This window comes from Arachis ipaensis, chromosome B1 (genome assembly GCF_059453495.1).
Source record: "Arachis ipaensis isolate K30076 ecotype BB chromosome B1, ASM5945349v1, whole genome shotgun sequence".
In the NCBI taxonomy this organism is placed as follows: domain Eukaryota; kingdom Viridiplantae; phylum Streptophyta; class Magnoliopsida; order Fabales; family Fabaceae; genus Arachis; species Arachis ipaensis.
The window spans coordinates 60,456,457-60,473,879 of NC_142436.1; the positions used below are offsets into that span (position 1 = coordinate 60,456,457).

The window sequence follows — 17,423 nt, forward strand, 5'->3', positions numbered from 1 at the left end:
CATCCTTTTCTTAGTGATGAGCTTCTCTTCCTCAATGGGAATGTCTCCTTCTATGTCAATCCCAGCCGAATTGCATAGATGGAAAATGAGGTGAGGAAAAGCTAACCTTGCCATAGTGGAGGACTTGTTAGCCACCTTGTAGAGTTCTTGAGGTATAATCTCATGAACCTCCACCTCTTCTCCAATCATGATGCTATGGATCATGATGGCTCGGTCTATAGTAACTTCAGACCGGTTGCTAGTGGGAATGATTGAGCGTTGAATGAACTCTAACCATCCTCTAGCTATAGGCTTAAGGTCCAGTCTTCTCAGTTGAACCGGTTTGCCTTTTGAGTCAATCTTTCATTGAGCTCCTTCCACACATATGTTCATGAGGACTTGGTCCAACCTTTGATCAAAGTTGACTCTCCTTGTGTAGGGGCATGCGTTCTCTTCCATCATTGGCAAGTTGAACGCCAACCTTACATTTTCCGGACTAAAATTTAAGTAATTCCCCCGAACCATGGTGAGATAATTCTTTAGGTTCGGGTTCTTACTTTGATCATGGTTCTTTGTGATCCATGCATTAGCATAGAACTCTTGAACCATTAGAGTTCCGACTTGTTGGATGGGGTTTGTTAGAACTTCCCAACCTCTTCTATGGATCTCATGTCGGATCTCTGGATACTCATTTCTCTTGAGTTTGAAAGGGACCTTGGAGATCACCTTCTTCCTGGCCACAACATCATAGAAGTGGTCTTGATGAGCTTTGGAGATGAATCTTTCCATCTCCCATGACTCGGAGGTGGAAGCTTTTGTCTTCCCTTTCCCTTTTCTAGAGGATTCTCCGGTCTTGGGTGCCATCAATGGTAATGGAAAAACAAAAAGCTTATACTTTTACCACACCAAACTTAGAATATTTCTCGCCCTCGAGCAAGATAACAAAGAATAGATGAAGAAGAAGAAGAAAATATGGAGGAGAGGAGGGAGAGGTGTATTCGGCCAAGAAGAGAAGAGAGGGTTGTGTTGTGTGAAAATGAAGAAGAATGGAGGGCTTTATATAGGGAAGGGAGGGTGTTAAGGTTCGGCCATATGGGTGGGTTTGGGTGGGAAATTGATTTTGAATTTTGAAGGTAGGTGGAGTTTATGAGGTAGGTTTATGGGGAAGAGTGGATGGATGTGAGTGGTGATAGGGAAGAGAGATTGAGGTGATTGGTGAAGAGTTTTGGGGAAGAGTGTTTATTGGGAAGAGAGGATGAACATTGAGAAGAGGGAAGAGAGTGAGTTGTGGTAGGTGGGGATCCTGTGGGGTCCACAGATGCTGAGTTGATCCTATGGGGTCCACAAATCCTGAGGTGTCAAGGATTTGCATCCCTGCACCCATTAGGCATGTAAAATGCCTTTGCATGCAATTCTGGCGTTGAACGCCAGCCAGATGCTTGTTTCTGGCGTTCAGCGCCAGCTTTTTCTTCAGTGTGCATTTCTGGCGTCTGAGCGCCAGGATGTTGCTTGTTTCTGGCGTTCAACGCCAGAAACAAGCTCTGTTCTGGCGTTGAACGCCAGACAGATGCTCCTTACTGGCGTTTAAACGCCAATGAGATCCTCCTCCAAGGTGTGATTTTTCTTCTGCTGTTTTTGATTCTGTTTTCAATTTTTATATTTATTTTGTGACTCCACATGATCATGAACCTAATAAAACATGAAATAACAATAAAAATAAAATTAGATAAATAAAAATTGGGTTGCCTCCCAACAAGCGCTTCTTTAATGTCAATAGCTTGACAGTGGGCTCTCATGGAACCTCACAGATGTTCAGAGCATTGTTGAGACTCCCCAACACCAAACTTAGAGTTTGGATATGGGAGTTCAACACCAAACTTAGAGTTTGACTGTGGGGGCTCTGGTTGACTCTGTTTTGAGAGAAACTTACTGTGCCTCTTTTCCATGTTTACAGAAGGATGACCTTGAGTTTTAAACACAAGGGAGTCCTCATTCAATTGAAGGACTAGTTCGCCTCTATCAACATCAATCACAGCTCTTGCTGTGGCTAGGAAGGGTCTTCCAAGGATGATGGATTCATCCTCATCCTTCCCAGTATCTAGGACTATAAAATCAGCAGGGATGTAAAGGCCTTCAACCTTTACTAACACGTCCTCTACTTGTCCATAAGCCTGATTTCTTGAATTGTCTGCCATCTCTAATGAGATTTTAGCAGCTTGCATCCCAAAGATTCCCAGTTTCTCTATTACAGAGAGGGGCATGAGGTTTATTCCTGAACCAAGGTCACACAGAGCCTTTTCAAAGATCATTGTACCTATGGTACAAGGTATTAGGAACTTTCCAGGATCCTGTTTCTTCTGAGGCAATGTCAGTTGATCCAGATCACTCAGTTCATTGGTGAACAAGGGAGGTTCATCTTCCCAAGTCTCAATACCAAATAATTTGGCATTCAGCTTCATGATTGCACCAAGGTACTTGGTAACTTGCTCCTTAGTAACATCCTCATTCTCTTCAGAAGAGGAATACTCATCAGAGCTCATGAATGGCATAAGGAGGTTTAATGGAATCTCTATGGTCTCTAGTTGAGCCTCAGATTCCTTTGGTTCCTCAAAGGGAAACTCCTTATTGATCACTGGACGTCCCAGGAGGTCTTTCTCCTTGGGATTCACGTCCTCCTCCTCTTTTGTGGTTTCGGCCATGATGGTCATTTCAATGGCCTTGCACTCTCCTTTTGGATTTTCTTCTGTATTGCTTGGGAGAGTACTAGGAGGGATTTCAGTGACTCTTTTACTCAGCTGGCCCACTTGTGCTTCCAAATTTCTAGTGGAGGACCTTGTTTCATTCATGAAACTCACAGTGGCCTTAGATAGATCAAAGACTAAGTTTGCTAAATTAGAAGTATTTTGTTCAGAGTTCTCTGTCTGTTGCTGAGTGGATGATGGAAAAGGCTTGCTATTGCTAAACCTGTTTCTTCCACCATTATTAAAGCCTTGTTGAGGCTTTTGATCCTTCCATGAGAGATTTGGGTGATTTCTCCATGAGGGGTTATAGGTGTTTCCATATGGTTCACCCATGTAATTCACCTCTGCTATTGCAAGGTTCTCAGGATCATAAGCTTCTTCTTCAGAAGATGCCTCTTGAGTACTGTTGGATGCAGCTTGCATTCCATTCAGACTCTGAGAAATCATATTGACTTGCTGAGTCAATATTTTGTTCTGAGTCAATATGGTATTCAGAGTATCAATTTCAAGAACTCCCTTCTTCTGAGGCGTCCCATTACTCACAGGATTCCTCTCAGAAGTGTACATGAATTGGTTATTAGCAACCATGCCAATGAGTTCTTGAGCTTCTGCAGGCGTTTTCTTTAGGTGAATGGATCCACCTGCAGAAGTATCCAATGACATCTTAGCTAATTCAGACAAACCATCATAGAATATATCCAGGATGGTCCATTCTGAAAGCATGTCAGAAGGACACTTTTTGGTCAGTTTCTTATATCTCTCCCAAGCTTCATAGAGGGATTCACCTTCTTTCTGTCTGAAGGTTTGAACATCCACTCTAAGCTTACTCAGCTTTTGAGGAGAAAAGAACTTGGCTAAGAAAGCCTTGACCAGCTTATCCCAAGAGTTCAGGCTATCTTTGGGTTGAGAGTCCAACCACACTCTAACTCTGTCTCTTACAGCAAAAGGGAAAAGCATGAGCCTGTACACTTCAGGATCTACTCCATTAGTCTTAACAGTATCACATATCTGCAAGAATTCAGTTAAGAACTGAAAAGGATCTTCAGATGGAAGTCCATGAAACTTGCAGTTCTGCTGCATCAGAGAAACTAATTGAGGTTTCAGCTCAAAATTGTTTGCTCCAATGGTGGGGATGGAGATGCTTCTTCCATGTAAATTGGAATTAGGTGCAGTAAAGTCACCAAGCATCCTCCTTGCATTATTATTATTTTCGGCTGCCATCTCCTCTTCCTGTTCGAAAATTTCTGAAAGGTGCTTGCTGGATTGTTGTAATTTAGCTTCTCTTAGTTTTCTCTTCAGAGTCCTTTCAGGTTCTGGATCTGCTTCAACAAGAATATTCTTGTCCTTGCTCCTGCTCATATGAAAAAGAGGGAACAGAAAAATAATAATAGGGATCCTTTTTATCACAGTATAGAGGTCCCTGTGTGAGTAGAAGAAAAGAAGAAGAAAAGAATGTAATGTAAGGAAAGAAACACAAGGGTGAGGAGAGCAGATATGTGAGATGAAGAAAGGTGTTAGTAGATGAATAAATAAATAGAATGAGATGAGAGAGAAAGAGAATTTTCGAAATTATTTTTGAAAAATGGTTAGTGATTTTCGAAAATTAAAAGAAGAATTAAATTAAAATTGAATTTTGAAACAATTAGTTAATTAAAAAGAATTTTTGAAAAAGAGGGAGATATTTTCGAAAATTAGAGAGAGAGGGTTAGTTAGGTAGTTTTGAAAAAGATAAGAAACAAACAAAAAGTTAGTTAGTTAGTTGAAACAAATTTTGAAAATCAATTTTGAAAAGATAAGAAGATAAGAAGTTAGAAGGGATATTTTAAAATCAAATTTTTGAAAAAGATAAGATTTTTAAAAAGATATGATGGAAAAGATATGATTTTGAAAAAGATAAGATAGAAAGATATTTTTGAAAAGATATGATTGAAATTAGTTTTGAAAAAGATTTGATTTTTAAAATCACAGTTAATGACTTGATTCACGAGAAATCACAAAATATGATTCTAGAACTTAAAGTTTGAATCTTTCTTAACAAGTAAGTAATAAACTTAAAATTTTTTAATCAAAACATTAATTGATAATGTTATTTTCGAAAATTATGTGATAAAGATAAGAAAAAGATTTGATTTTTGAAAAAGATTTTGAAAAAGATAAGATTTTTTTTTAAAATTGAAAATTTGATTTGACTCATAAGAAACAACTAAGTTTTAAAAATTTTTGAAAAAGTCAACTCAAATTTTCGAAATTTATGAGTGAAAAAGGGAAAGATATTTTTTAATTTTTGAATTTTTAATGATGAAAGAGAAAAATATGAAAAAGACTCAATGCATGAAAATTTTGGATCAAAACAATGAATGCATGCAAGAATGCTATGAATGTCAAGATGAACACCAAGAACACTTTGAAGATCAAGATGAACACCAAGAACTTATTTTTAAAAATTTTTTTATGCAAAGAAAACATGCAAGACACCAAACTTAGAAATCTTTAATGCTTAGACACTAAGAATTCAAGAATGCATATGAAAAACACCATACAATACAAAACAATATGATATGAAGATCAATCAAGAAGGTTTTATCAAGAACAACTTGAAGATCATGAAGAACACTATGAATGCATGCTTTTTTTTTTTTTCAAAAAATGCAAGATGAACATGCAATTGACACCAAACTTAAAATCTGACTCAAGACTCAAACAAGAAACACAAAATATTTTTTTGATTTTTATGATTTTCTAATTTTTTTTGTATTTTTCGAAAATTAATTTGAAAAAGGAAAATAAGGATTCCAAAATTTTTAATATGAATTCCAGGAATCTTATACTCTTAGTCTAAAGCTCCAATCTAAGGGTTAGACATGGCTTAATAGCCAGTCAAGCTTTAGCATGTAAATCTTTTGGATCTGGAACAGCAGCAGGTGGATTAGCAACAACTAGCTTGCTCTTGATAATGATGGGTTGGAAGCCCCAGTCCAAATGAATTTAGACATGGCTTTACAGCCAGTCAGGCTTCAACATGCTTCATGAAACACTAGAATTTATTCTTAAAAATTCTGAAGAACATAATAACAATTTTTGAAAAGAATTTTTTATTTTTTTCTTTTTTGAAAATGAAGGAGAAATTTTTTTTAAAGATTTTTGAAAAATTTTTGAAAATAAAACAAAAAGAAAATTACCTAATCTGAGCAACAAGATGAACCGTTAGTTGTCCAAACTCAAACAATCCCCGGCAACGGCGCCAAAAACTTGGTGCACGAAATTGTGATCTCAGGAAACGGCACCAAAAACTCTGTACGCACGTCTTAATAAATCGTTTTTCATTCACAACTTCAATACAACTAACCAGCAAGTGCACTGGGTCGTCCAAGTAATAAAACCTTACGTGAGTAAGGGTCGATCCCACGGAGATTGTTGGTATGAAGCAAGCCATGGTCATCTTGTAAATCTCAGTCAGGCGGATAATAATTGATTATGGAGTTTTCGAAAATAAATAATAAATAGACAGAAAATAAAGATAGAAATACTTATGTATATCATTGGTGAGAATTTTAGATAGGCGTATAGAGATGCTTTCGTCCCTCTGAACTTCTGCTTTCCTGCTGTCTTCATCCAATCAGTCCTACTCCTTTCCATGGCTGGCTTTATGTAAGGACATCACCATTGTCAATGGCTACTTTTCATCCTCTCTGTGAAAATGGTCCGATGCGCTGTCACTGCATGGCTAATCATCTGGAGGCATCACCGTGGTCCATGGCTGCATCCCATCCTCTTGTGAAAATGGTCCAAATGCTTTGTCACGGCACGGCTAATCATCTGAGGTTCTCGATCATACTGGAATAGGATTCACCCTCCTTTTGCATCTGTCACTACGCCCAGCACTCGCGAGTTTGAAGTTCGTCACAGTCATTCAATCCCAGAATCCTACTCGGAATACCACAAATAAGGTTTAAACTTTCTGGATTCTCATGAATGCCGCCATCAATCTAGCTTATACCACAAAGACTCTGATTAAGAGATCCAAGAGATAATCATCCAATCTAAGGTGGAACGGAAGTGGTTGTCAGGCACGCGTTCGTGGGGGAATGATGATGATTGTCACGTTCATCACATTCATATTGAAGTGCAAATGAATATCTTAGAAGCAGAATAAGTTGAATTGAATAGAAAAACAGTAGTACTTTGCATTAATTCATGAGGAACAACAGAGCTCCACACCTTAATCTATGGAGTGTAGAAACTCTACCGTTAAAAATACATAAGTGAAAGGTTCAGGCATGGCCGAATGGCCAGCCCCCATGATCTAAGAACTAGACATCCCAAGATGAAAATACAATAGTAAAAAGTCCTATTTATACTAAACTAGTTACTAGGGTTTACAGAAGTAAGTAATTGATGCATAAATCCACTTCCGGGGCCCACTTGGTGTGTGCTTGGGCTGAGCTTTAGCTTTCCACGTGCAGAGGCTTCTTTTGGAGTTGAACGCCAGTTTGTAACGTATTTCTGGCATTCAACTCTGGCTTGTGACGTGTTTTTGGCGTTTAACTCGAGACTGCAGCATAGAACTGGCGTTCAACACCCATTTGCGTCGTCTAAACTCGGCCAAAGTATGGACTATTATATATTTCTGGAAAGCTCTGGATGTCTACTTTCCAACGCAATTGGAAGCGCACCATTTTGAGTTTTGTAGCTCCAGAAAATCCACTTTGAGTGCAGGAAGGTCAGAATCCAACAGCATCAGCAGTCCTTCTTCAGCCTCTGAATCTGATTTTTGCTCAAGTCCCTCAATTTCAGCCAGAAAATACCTGAAATCACAGAAAAACATACAAACTCATAGTAAAGTCCAGAAATGTGAATTTAACATAAAAACTAATAAAAACATCCCTAAAAGTAACTAGATCCTACTAAAAACATACTAAAAACAATGCCAAAAAGCGTATAAATTATCCGCTCATCAAAGGTAGAGTCTAATCCTAGAATCAAAATAAAGGAGTTGGTGGCAAAGGCACACAAGAAATGGAATCTCACTGTGACCAAATCCATGGCAGCCAAAATAAAGCAAGAGGCACTAAGCTAGATTCAGGGTGCATTTAGGGAGCAGTATAAAAGAATTAATGATTACTGTGCTGAGCTTCTAAGGGCAAATCTAGGTTCATCGGTTATCCTAAAAGTAATTCGGTTCCCAGATTTTTCCCAGGAGATCCAAAACCCAGAGTTGATGAATTATTGTGTATTTCAGAGACTGTATGTCTGCTTCGATGCATGCAAGAAGAGCTTCCAACATTGTAGACCCTCTATTAGTTTGGACGGGTACTTCTTTAAGACTCTTCAGAGTGGCCAGTTATTGACTGCAATAGGAGGAGACCCCAATGATCAGATCCTTCCGATTGCTTATGCGGTGGTTGAAGCTGAGACAAATGACTTCTGGGTTTGGTTTCTGCGACATCTTGCTGACGATTTGGGTCCAGAAAAAATTGGAAGATGCACATCCATGTCTGATCAGCAATAGGTAATGATTAATTTGACATTGGTTTTGGGCAATAAGAAATTTGTTAATACTGGACTAACATTGGCATGCTCACCTTCCTATTGCAGGGCTTGTTACCAGCTTTTGAGGAGGTCATTCCAGGGGTGGACAAATGATATTGCGTGAGGCATCTGTATAACAATTTTAGGAAGAAATTCCCTGGATTGGAGCTGAAGAACCAAATGTGGAAGTGTGCCAAGTCAACGCATTAGAAAGATTGGGAGAAGGAGATGAAATCATTGAGGCTCAAGAATGAGGGTGCATTTTGACACTTGAACAGCATTCCACCCAGGTTCTGGTCCCATTCTTGATTTACATTTCATTCAAAATGTGATTCCCTTATTAACAACATGAGTGAAAGTTTTAATGCTGTCATAGTTGAGGTTAGAGAAAAACCAATTGTGACTATGTTAGAGGACATTAGGTTGTATCTAATGACTAGATGGGCTGCCAATAGAGATAGGATTCAACTGTACCAGGGTAACATCATACCAATAATTAGGAAGAAATTAGAGAAAAGGGCAAAGTTTGCTAGGGACTGGAGACCATATTGGTCAGCTGTTAGTAAGTATGAAGTGATGTGTGGGTTAGACAAGTTTGTTGTGGATCTGTCTGCTTCTGAATGTTCTTGCAGGAGGTCGCAGATGAGCGGGCTACCTTGTCCTCATGCCATCAGCTGCATCATCTCTAAGGGGCTGGACTTGAAGTCATTTATGGATGACTACTACAAAAAGGATGCTTACCTGAGGTGCTACCAGGAAGTGATACATCCTCTGAACGGGCCAAATCTGTAGGAGAGAACTCAGTATGATGATGTCATGCCACCACCATATAGGAGGCCAAGTCACAGACCAGTGAAAAAGAGGAAGCAAGGACCTGAAGATGAGGATAACAGAAGCCAGACTCACCTCTCCCGTGGGGGCCAAATATAAAGATGCTCTAATTGTGGTACTGTAGGACACAAGAAGGGAGGCTACACAAAGCCTAAGAAGAGGGTATGTGCCAATTTATTTTAGGGTTTAGATTGGTATATATATTGTTATTTATTAAATTGTGATTCATGTTATCAAATTTTAATTTTTCTCATAGGTCCAATCTGCAAACCAACAAGCTAGCAAGGGTCCTAAGAGAGGTTGGAAGGTTTCATGCTCACAACCCCTTGGCCAAACAGTTCAAAGAGGAACACTTAGAAGGAATTCATGCTCACAACCCAACCCTCCAATAAGTCAGTCCAAGAAACTAGCAACTAGGCCCAAAAAATCAACAGCTAAGCCCAATGATGTTTCAACCCAGCCCAAGATCCAGCCTAAAAATTCAGGGGTTGCACCAGCTCAGTCCAACCCTAAAGCTCCTTCAACCCAACCATTGGGCAAGAAGAGAAGTGCCACAGCATCCTCCACCAGCAAGAAGGATTCACACAGTCAGCCAACTGTGAGAAATAGGCATTTTTCTGTCATCCAAACTGGTGCACCACATGTCCTTTTGCAGAAACTGAAGCTAATGACAAAATTACCTCCTAGTACATGGGAAAATCTTTAGATGTGGCTTGTTATGATTTGACTGTTATGTCTGTGTCACTAAGCCTCAAAAAATATTATTTTGTTATTTTGTTTTAGGTGGTTAAGTGTTTTGAACTATGTTTATGCACACTGTTGGTCTGTATTTTTCGTTTAAGTGACATCTTTAATGTTGTAATTGGCCTTTTTGGCTTATGAATTGTGTTATGCATGAGTTGAATTGTCAATGTTTTAAGTTTCCTTGAATTGAATTTGGCCTTTAATTCATTATGTCCTTACCAAATGCAAAGATATCTACTTTAAAGTATTGCAACACAGATCTTCTGATTTAAGCTTGAAAACTAACACAACACTTTCGTTCATACATTCAAACAGGTTCACAAATGATACATCAAAAAAATCCATTGTAACATGACAAGTTTTCCTATCAATTTACCAAAAGAATAGAATAAAAATCTAAAATTGACTAACTAATCATCTGCAATTTAAGTACATTCTATATGGTTGCCTTAACTTGTGTGGATTTTGTAGCAACAAATACAAAAATCCAATCCACCCAACAATCCCTAAAGTAGCTACAATCCTCAGCTTCCATTCTACATCCTTTAACCTTGTCTTCAAGGTTGTAATTTTCTTCCTGCTTCTTGCAATTTCAGTATCCTGCTGCGCTTCTCCAGCTTCCGGGCCTTCTCACTAAAAGAAATCACAAGCATCTTGAACCTATCACAACCCAGAAATTCTTAGATGAAACAAACCTAGATGCCAAATCTCATGCTCACAAAATGGAAACAACAAAATACCTCATAGTATATGCAACCCCAAAATCGTCGGTATGGGTTGTCTTTTATTGTTGAGGTTCACAGAATGCGTTTCTAAGCCCTTCCTCTGCTTCGTTGAACTCGAGCGCTGCTTCCTTCCTCTGAGCTTTCGAAGAAGACGATCATCTTCTCCTTTATCCACAACGATCCCTTTATTATTATTATTGTTGTTGTTGTTGTTGTTGTTGTTGTTGTTGTTGTTGTTGTTGTTGTTCGATAAAAAATTAATAACGGATAGTAACGAACTGAGGGGCATAATTGTCCGAGGGACTATTTCAAAACCAACATGAACTTTGGGAACGATTTTGTTTGCAAAATAAATTTGGGGACGAAAAAAAATTTTGGCTTCTACGTTAGAGATTAAAATCGTACTTAATCCAAAATTAAATAAAATAATTTTAAATATTAAAAGACCATTATCCAAAAAATTATAAGTGAATGTTATTTTCATAAAAGAACAATGACAAAAAGGTAAAATAAATCACTCTCAACAGTTTTCTTTTGTGAGATCATGGGAGAAAGTAAAAGGAAAATAGAGAAAAATCTAGAATTTTCAAAAAAAATTCATAAGTCATAAAAAACTTAAATAGATATGTTCTAAAAAATTATGTAAATGTTCTAAATTATAATTGGTGACATCTCTTATCTTAAATATTTTGATATAAATCAAATCAAATTATTCAATTTATGCTATTAACTTAATTTATAAATTATTTTTACGTTGTCAAAACATCATCAATATTTTTTGTAGGTGAATTACCCGATATTCTAATTTATGTTTTCATATTATACACAGTGGCGGAGTTTGAAACAAAATTTTGGGGGGTCAGAGAGAAGATAATTGTCAAGATATTTTTGATATAGACTCCGTTTAAGATAAGCTCGTCTAACCTCATCTCTCTGATTTGGGTGATATTGCCAAATTTAAAGCTGTTTCCAGGGTCTTGTTCTAAAGAATTAAGGTCAAACTCATCAGATGCAACTCTTTGAACTTTTGGAGGTTGTATCTCACTTTTTTCGTGATTCATTAAAGTAGAAAAACTATCTACAGGTATTGATATTGTAAAAGTTATATGTTCTCCTTCTTAAATATTAGCCTTCCTCTTAAAAAATGCATCAACTCTTTGATTTTTCATGATTATTTTATATAAAAATTTGAATATATATCCTGTAAAATATGTAAAAAAGAAGTTAGAATGACAAATATTAAAATTTATAATATTTATTGAATTTTTTTATCAATTTATACAAATACAATAATATCAATACTTATTGAATATTCTAATATTTTTTATGATATAAAAAATTAAATTAGATAAACAGTAAAATGTAAAATGTAAAATAATACTAAATTACATAAATAAAAAATACCTAATTTTTTATATTTGAACTCAAAGATAGAGAAAGTGTTGCTTATTGAATAGAGAAGAGCTGCTAAATATGAATACACTTAGTTAAGTCCAAATCTAACATGTTTTGAATATTTAAAACTAAAAATTATTATGCAATAAAAACAAAAGATGAAGATTGAACTTTGGTATTTTAAGTCATAGCAAAGTATTTGAGCCAATTGAACTAATTTTTTATTTTTTGAAAAAGTATTACTAATTTTTTTACCAAAAATTTGGAGGCCATAACCCCTTGTCTTAACTAAGCTCCGTCCCTAATTATACAGTAATCACAAATTTTAGAGAATTATGACACTTTTCTCGATATCTAAATAATTCTTTTTCGTTTTTATGTATAAAATATACAATTTTTCTTTAATAATAATATAATTTATCTTTTAGTCTTTTTAACTAAAATATCTTTCAATAATTATTATAATTAAATATAAATTAGTGATAATTATTCAATTAATTCAAATAAAAATATAAATTTATTATTAATATGATAAATTTTATTTATTTTAACATTTTACTATTAATCATAAAATATATATAAAACAATTAAATTAAATATATTTTTTACAAGTTTATTATTTGAAATAATTAAACAATTATCCTTTATCCATATATATATATATATATATATATATATATATATATATATATATATAATATGATTATTAAATGTTATTTTGGTGAAGAAAACTAAAATGAAATTATTTCAATCTTTAAAAAAAAAAAAAGAAAACGTATATAGTATAAATATAAGAAAATTTGAATTTTTTCTAAATTTTAAAATTCTCTTTTCAATAATTTAAAATAGTTTCTGAATCGATTATTCGAATGATTATAAAACTATAACTTGCATTATTTTATTATATTCTACGACCCAAATTTTCACTACTAATATATCTTGTCTCTTTGCCGTTAAAGATGGGCTGAGAGTTAAATGGAAACAAGAAATTGAAGAAAGAGTAAATTGAATGATTGAGTATATACCTTTGGTCCTCAAAGAATTTTAAATTCGATATTTTAGTTCTCAACAAAAATTAATTACTCGATTGGTTCCTAATAATTAATTTCATTAATCACTTAGGTTTTTGGCTCCGTCAACTCTAACGGAAGACAAAATAGTTCCAGAAAACTCTAATACGGGACAAAATGATCCCTGACAACTCTAACAAGAGACAAAATGATCCCTAACCCCTTTATTCGAAAATGACACTGTTCTTCCCCAATTTTTATCATATCTCGCATAACCCTAACATTCATACTCTCCTTCTTCACCTCCACAATCTTCTTTTCCATCTTTTCCTTCCTCCTCTTTAGCTCCAAGATTAAGGCATGATGTAATTGTCACATGTGTCGCACCTACCTCAACATGTCATGGACCATACTTCCTAAATTTTTGTGACTGGTACATCCACCTCCTCTGCACTTCACCCACAAAAAGTATCCACTTCCACGTCTTTGACAACATCACCTCCAACCCCGATAACGTCCACGACATCCTCAAGACCAAGTTCTACAACTACTCCAAGGGCACGCCTTTCTCCACTCTCCGGCAAGCAATATATATTGTTGGACATTAGGACATCATATGCAAATTCTCATTTGAAATAGACAATGAGTATTTCATTCCTTCTTTTCCGGAATAATGTCACCGTTGCATCCAAGCTATTACAACGAGCAATGTCACCGTTGCCGCTCATATGGAAACTGAAGCGATTACTGAACATTGATTCGGAGAAGAAGTTGAAGGAAGCGATCGGAGTGGTGGACAATGTAGTCATGGAGATGTTAGGGCAGAGGAGGAGGGAGATGGCAACGACGACGATGAGTCTTAACAAATCAGACTTGTTGTCTATATTCATGAGTTCCATCGAAAACGACAACTAGTTGAGAGACATAGGCATTAGTTTCCTAAGTATGAATTGGTTGAGAACAAGTTGAAGATTTTTTTCTTGTGAACATTAAATTTATAGAGTATGCATTGTGTAGTTTGAAGTTACAGTGTTAGACTGTTAGTGTTATGCAAGATATGATGAAAATTGGGAGAGAACAGTGTCGTTTCCGATCAGAGGAGAACAAGGACCATTTTGTCCCCTGTTAGAGTTGTTAAGGACTATTTTGTCCTCCGTTAGAATTAACGGAGAAAAGGACCTAAGTGACTGACGGAGTTAATTGTTAGGAACTAATCAAATAATTAATTTTAGTTGGAGACTAAAGTGTTTATGAAATTCTTTGAGGATCAAAATGGGTATATACTTTCAATGATTTGAATGAAAGCCCATTATATAAAATCTAGCGTCAGAGATATGGTGAGTGCACGTGGACATCCCTCGTATACTAGAAACTTCCGCGTCAGGATTCTGCATCCTTGATTCTTGGCCTTCTTAATTGTTCTATCGTTATTACAATTACAGCAGCATCGTCCCCTTATTCTCAATCATTTTTCTACTCTTTGCTGTTTTGCTCTCAGGTGTGCCTCTCTCTCTCTCTCTCGTTGAAGCTCTTTTTCAATTCGGTAAAATCGACGATCTTCGTTTTGGATCATCATGTTTCGGATTATAGATTATGTGTTTGATTTGATATGTGTTTGTAATTGTAATCGTTCTTTGATTAGGGTTCTTCGGATCATTATAATATGGTAATTCTAGTGGTTTTTGAACTTTGAATTAAGATTTACTCTCTTCAAAAAAATAAAACCTCTGCGGGAAGTTGGAATCTTCGTTGCTATTTGTGATCGTGCGTTTTTTGATAATTGATACGTTGTTTCTGTGGGGATATGGTTTGATTATCCTGTTGCTTGCAGTGAATATGAATCGACGTGGAGGAGGAGGGTTTGGTGGTGGTGCTGGTGGTGGTAGGGATCCGTTCTTTGATTTTGGTGGTGACCCTTTTGGTGGTGGTTTTGGAGGAGGGTTTGGTCCTTTTGGACCTCCTGGAAGCTTAATCTCGAGCTTATTTGGGGGAAGGGACCCTTTTGATGACCCTTTCTTCAGAAGTCCTTTTGGTGGAGGCATGTTTGCTTCTAGCCCCTTTGGTGCTGCCCCTGCTGGATTCCCTGGATTCCCTTTCTCCCAGGATATGCATCCAGCTGGGTTTCTTGATCAGCATCAGGCTCAGGCTCCTGCTCCAGAGTCTAGCGTGCGAAGGGGGCCTATCATTGAGGAATTGAACTCTGATGATGATGATGATGATGATGATCAAGGTGGGGAAGTCAAAGAGGGAAACAAGGCAAAGAAAGAGAATCCACGAAAGCATGGCAGGTCCAGCAGTGAGTCATTTGTTGAACATCCAAAAGGAGGAAACGAAGGTAATGGGAAGCTGTTGGTTGGTACTTTTGCTTTTTCTTTTCCTGAAATCGGATGGTTGGTTTGTTCATGCTAAAAGTTTATATTTACAGGGAAGAAAAGCAGGCACTTGCAGGCTAGGAATGAGTACAACAATGAATTCAACAACAGATTCAATGTGGCTAGGGCTGAACCTCAAACTCAAAGCTTCTGCTTCCAAACCGTAAGCTATGGTGGTGCTAATGGAACATACTATACTTCGTCAAGGACAAGGAGGACCGGCAATGATGGGGTGATTATTTAGAATCTGGTTAAATAACTCTTTAGAGTGAATTAGTGTATTGTTGGTTTTCTGATGCCATCTTCAACATATTAGGTGACATTTGAAGAGGCCAAAGAGGCTGATAGTTCTACAAGGGAAGCTTCTCACAGAGTTTCCAGAGGCATTCATGGCAAGGTATTCAATACTATTTCTTTGGTATCAAATTAATAATATTGGATTAAGTTGCTTCGGTTTATGGCTGTGTATTTGTAATTGCCCTGCTTATTAACTTTATTTCACTTGGTTTGTTACTTCATAGGGACATTCCCTTTCAAGAAAACTTAATTCGGATGGTAGAGTGGACAGCATGCAGACCTTGCACAATCTGAATGAAGGTATATCTTGGATTCAATATTCATGATTTCTATGATGTGATGTCTACTGTAGCAGTTCCACACTTCCATGCTTCTATGATAGTGTTACTGAAGGATTTGTGTTGTTAATTTGTCATCTTGTAGATGAACTTGCTGGTTTTGAAGATGAATGGAAACAAAAAGGTCAAAAGTATTTGCCTGAATTGACTGGGAATATTGGTCAGTTGCCGAATATACTTTTTGTTACTTTAGGTAGCGTTTGGTGGAGAGACAGAGACGGAAAGACTGAGACTGAGAGACAGAGACTAAGAGATAGAGATTGAGTATTCTGTTTGGTGTAAAGTGGGAGACAGAAATTAAAATAAAAATGAAATTCTAATTTAATTTGTACAAAGGGTAAAATAGGAATTAATTAATGGAAATGAAGGTATTTTAGGTATAAAATGTTATTAAAGTTTCAGTCTTCATCTCTAAAAATTTTAGTCCCCCTGTGTTCCTACTTTTTGGAGATACTAAAACAAATATGATATTGAGTCTCAGTCTCCTAATCTCTGTCTTAGTACCTCAAAACAAACCCTATCTTAAGGGCTAGCGATGATTAATCTCTAGAATATATCATCTTATCTTTAATTTGTTTCTCTTTTCTGCTTTAGGAGCTCTTGATAACCAACAAACTGCACAGGCCAGGCAGGGTGGGTGGGCTCTCCCTTCTTCAGAGCATGGTCATCCTGCCCGAACAATTTCTGAAGCTCAAGGTAGAGCAGGCTCTTCTCGCACGCAGGAGAGAGCAAGGACAGATTCCGGTGAGAGGAGTGCATCTCATCCACGGGGACGGGGCAGAAACTAAGGCATCTTGTTGCTTTCAAATTCAAGGTGTCTAGTCCCGTAACCCGCCGTCGATGTACTTCTGAATTATGCCCCTATTGTATCTTCTTACCCCTTTCCTTATAGAGGTCTATGATGATTTTGGCGGCAGTTATAATCCCTTGGTTGAGTGGATTTTCCCTGTTGGATTTGTGATGGTGATGCTAGGGTCTGAGACCTGCACTATCTTTTATAACTTTTATTAGGAGCTGATTGCATTACAAACCTGAAGTTAATGGTTTATATTTGTTGGTATTCATGCCTCGTGTTGTTTAGTTGTCATGAATCTTTTGATGCACCATTGGGTGGATGGATTCTGTGCAACTTTTACAATTCACTCCATCCATTCTCATACAAAAATGGTGCTTCCTTGGGAAGGCGACTTTAATCTGGTCCAGCTTTTCCCGACACCGGTGTGGCCACTCTCTCCCAAACACTGAACACGCTGCCGCGGCAGGTATATATTGGCCCGCCGGATATGGGGGTGTACGTAACCATTGAAATCATTGATATGTGTGGGGGGTACGTAACTGTTGAAATCATTTGCGAATCTAAGATTTCCGGATGCAATTTCTGATAGACTTCTTGCCATTTATTTCCATTATAACCGTTAATCGAGACATAAAGGAACATGCATGAGAAGAGAATGATTTAACG

At 37.0% G+C, this 17,423-nt stretch overlaps 1 protein-coding gene and 1 non-coding gene across 5 annotated transcripts; both read left to right on the top strand.

The window, feature by feature from the left end:
- The first annotated feature begins 3,437 nt into the window (after nt 1–3,437).
- On the top strand, nt 3,438–3,545 carry LOC148576750 (small nucleolar RNA R71). The gene has a single exon (XR_015903033.1). It is a non-coding gene; the product is annotated as a small nucleolar RNA R71 (small nucleolar RNA).
- Nucleotides 3,546–14,241: 10,696 nt separating this feature from the next.
- Nucleotides 14,242–17,025, top strand: LOC107630567 (uncharacterized). 4 transcript variants are annotated; one of them, XM_016333753.3, is made up of 7 exons: nt 14,242–14,452; nt 14,786–15,289; nt 15,380–15,558; nt 15,643–15,723; nt 15,848–15,923; nt 16,047–16,121; nt 16,556–17,025. In XM_016333753.3, the coding sequence occupies exons 2-7, from the start codon at nt 14,791–14,793 to the stop codon at nt 16,747–16,749; spliced, it is 1,104 nt and encodes a 367-aa protein (XP_016189239.1). In that variant the 5' UTR covers nt 14,242–14,452; nt 14,786–14,790; the 3' UTR covers nt 16,750–17,025. The 4 variants fall into 4 exon arrangements, with proteins under 4 accessions (XP_016189239.1, XP_016189248.1, XP_088357564.1 ...); XM_016333762.3 differs by having other exon boundaries at nt 14,251–14,497; XM_088501438.1 differs by having other exon boundaries at nt 14,259–14,452; nt 16,047–16,154; nt 16,489–17,025.
- Nucleotides 17,026–17,423: the final 398 nt, after the last annotated feature.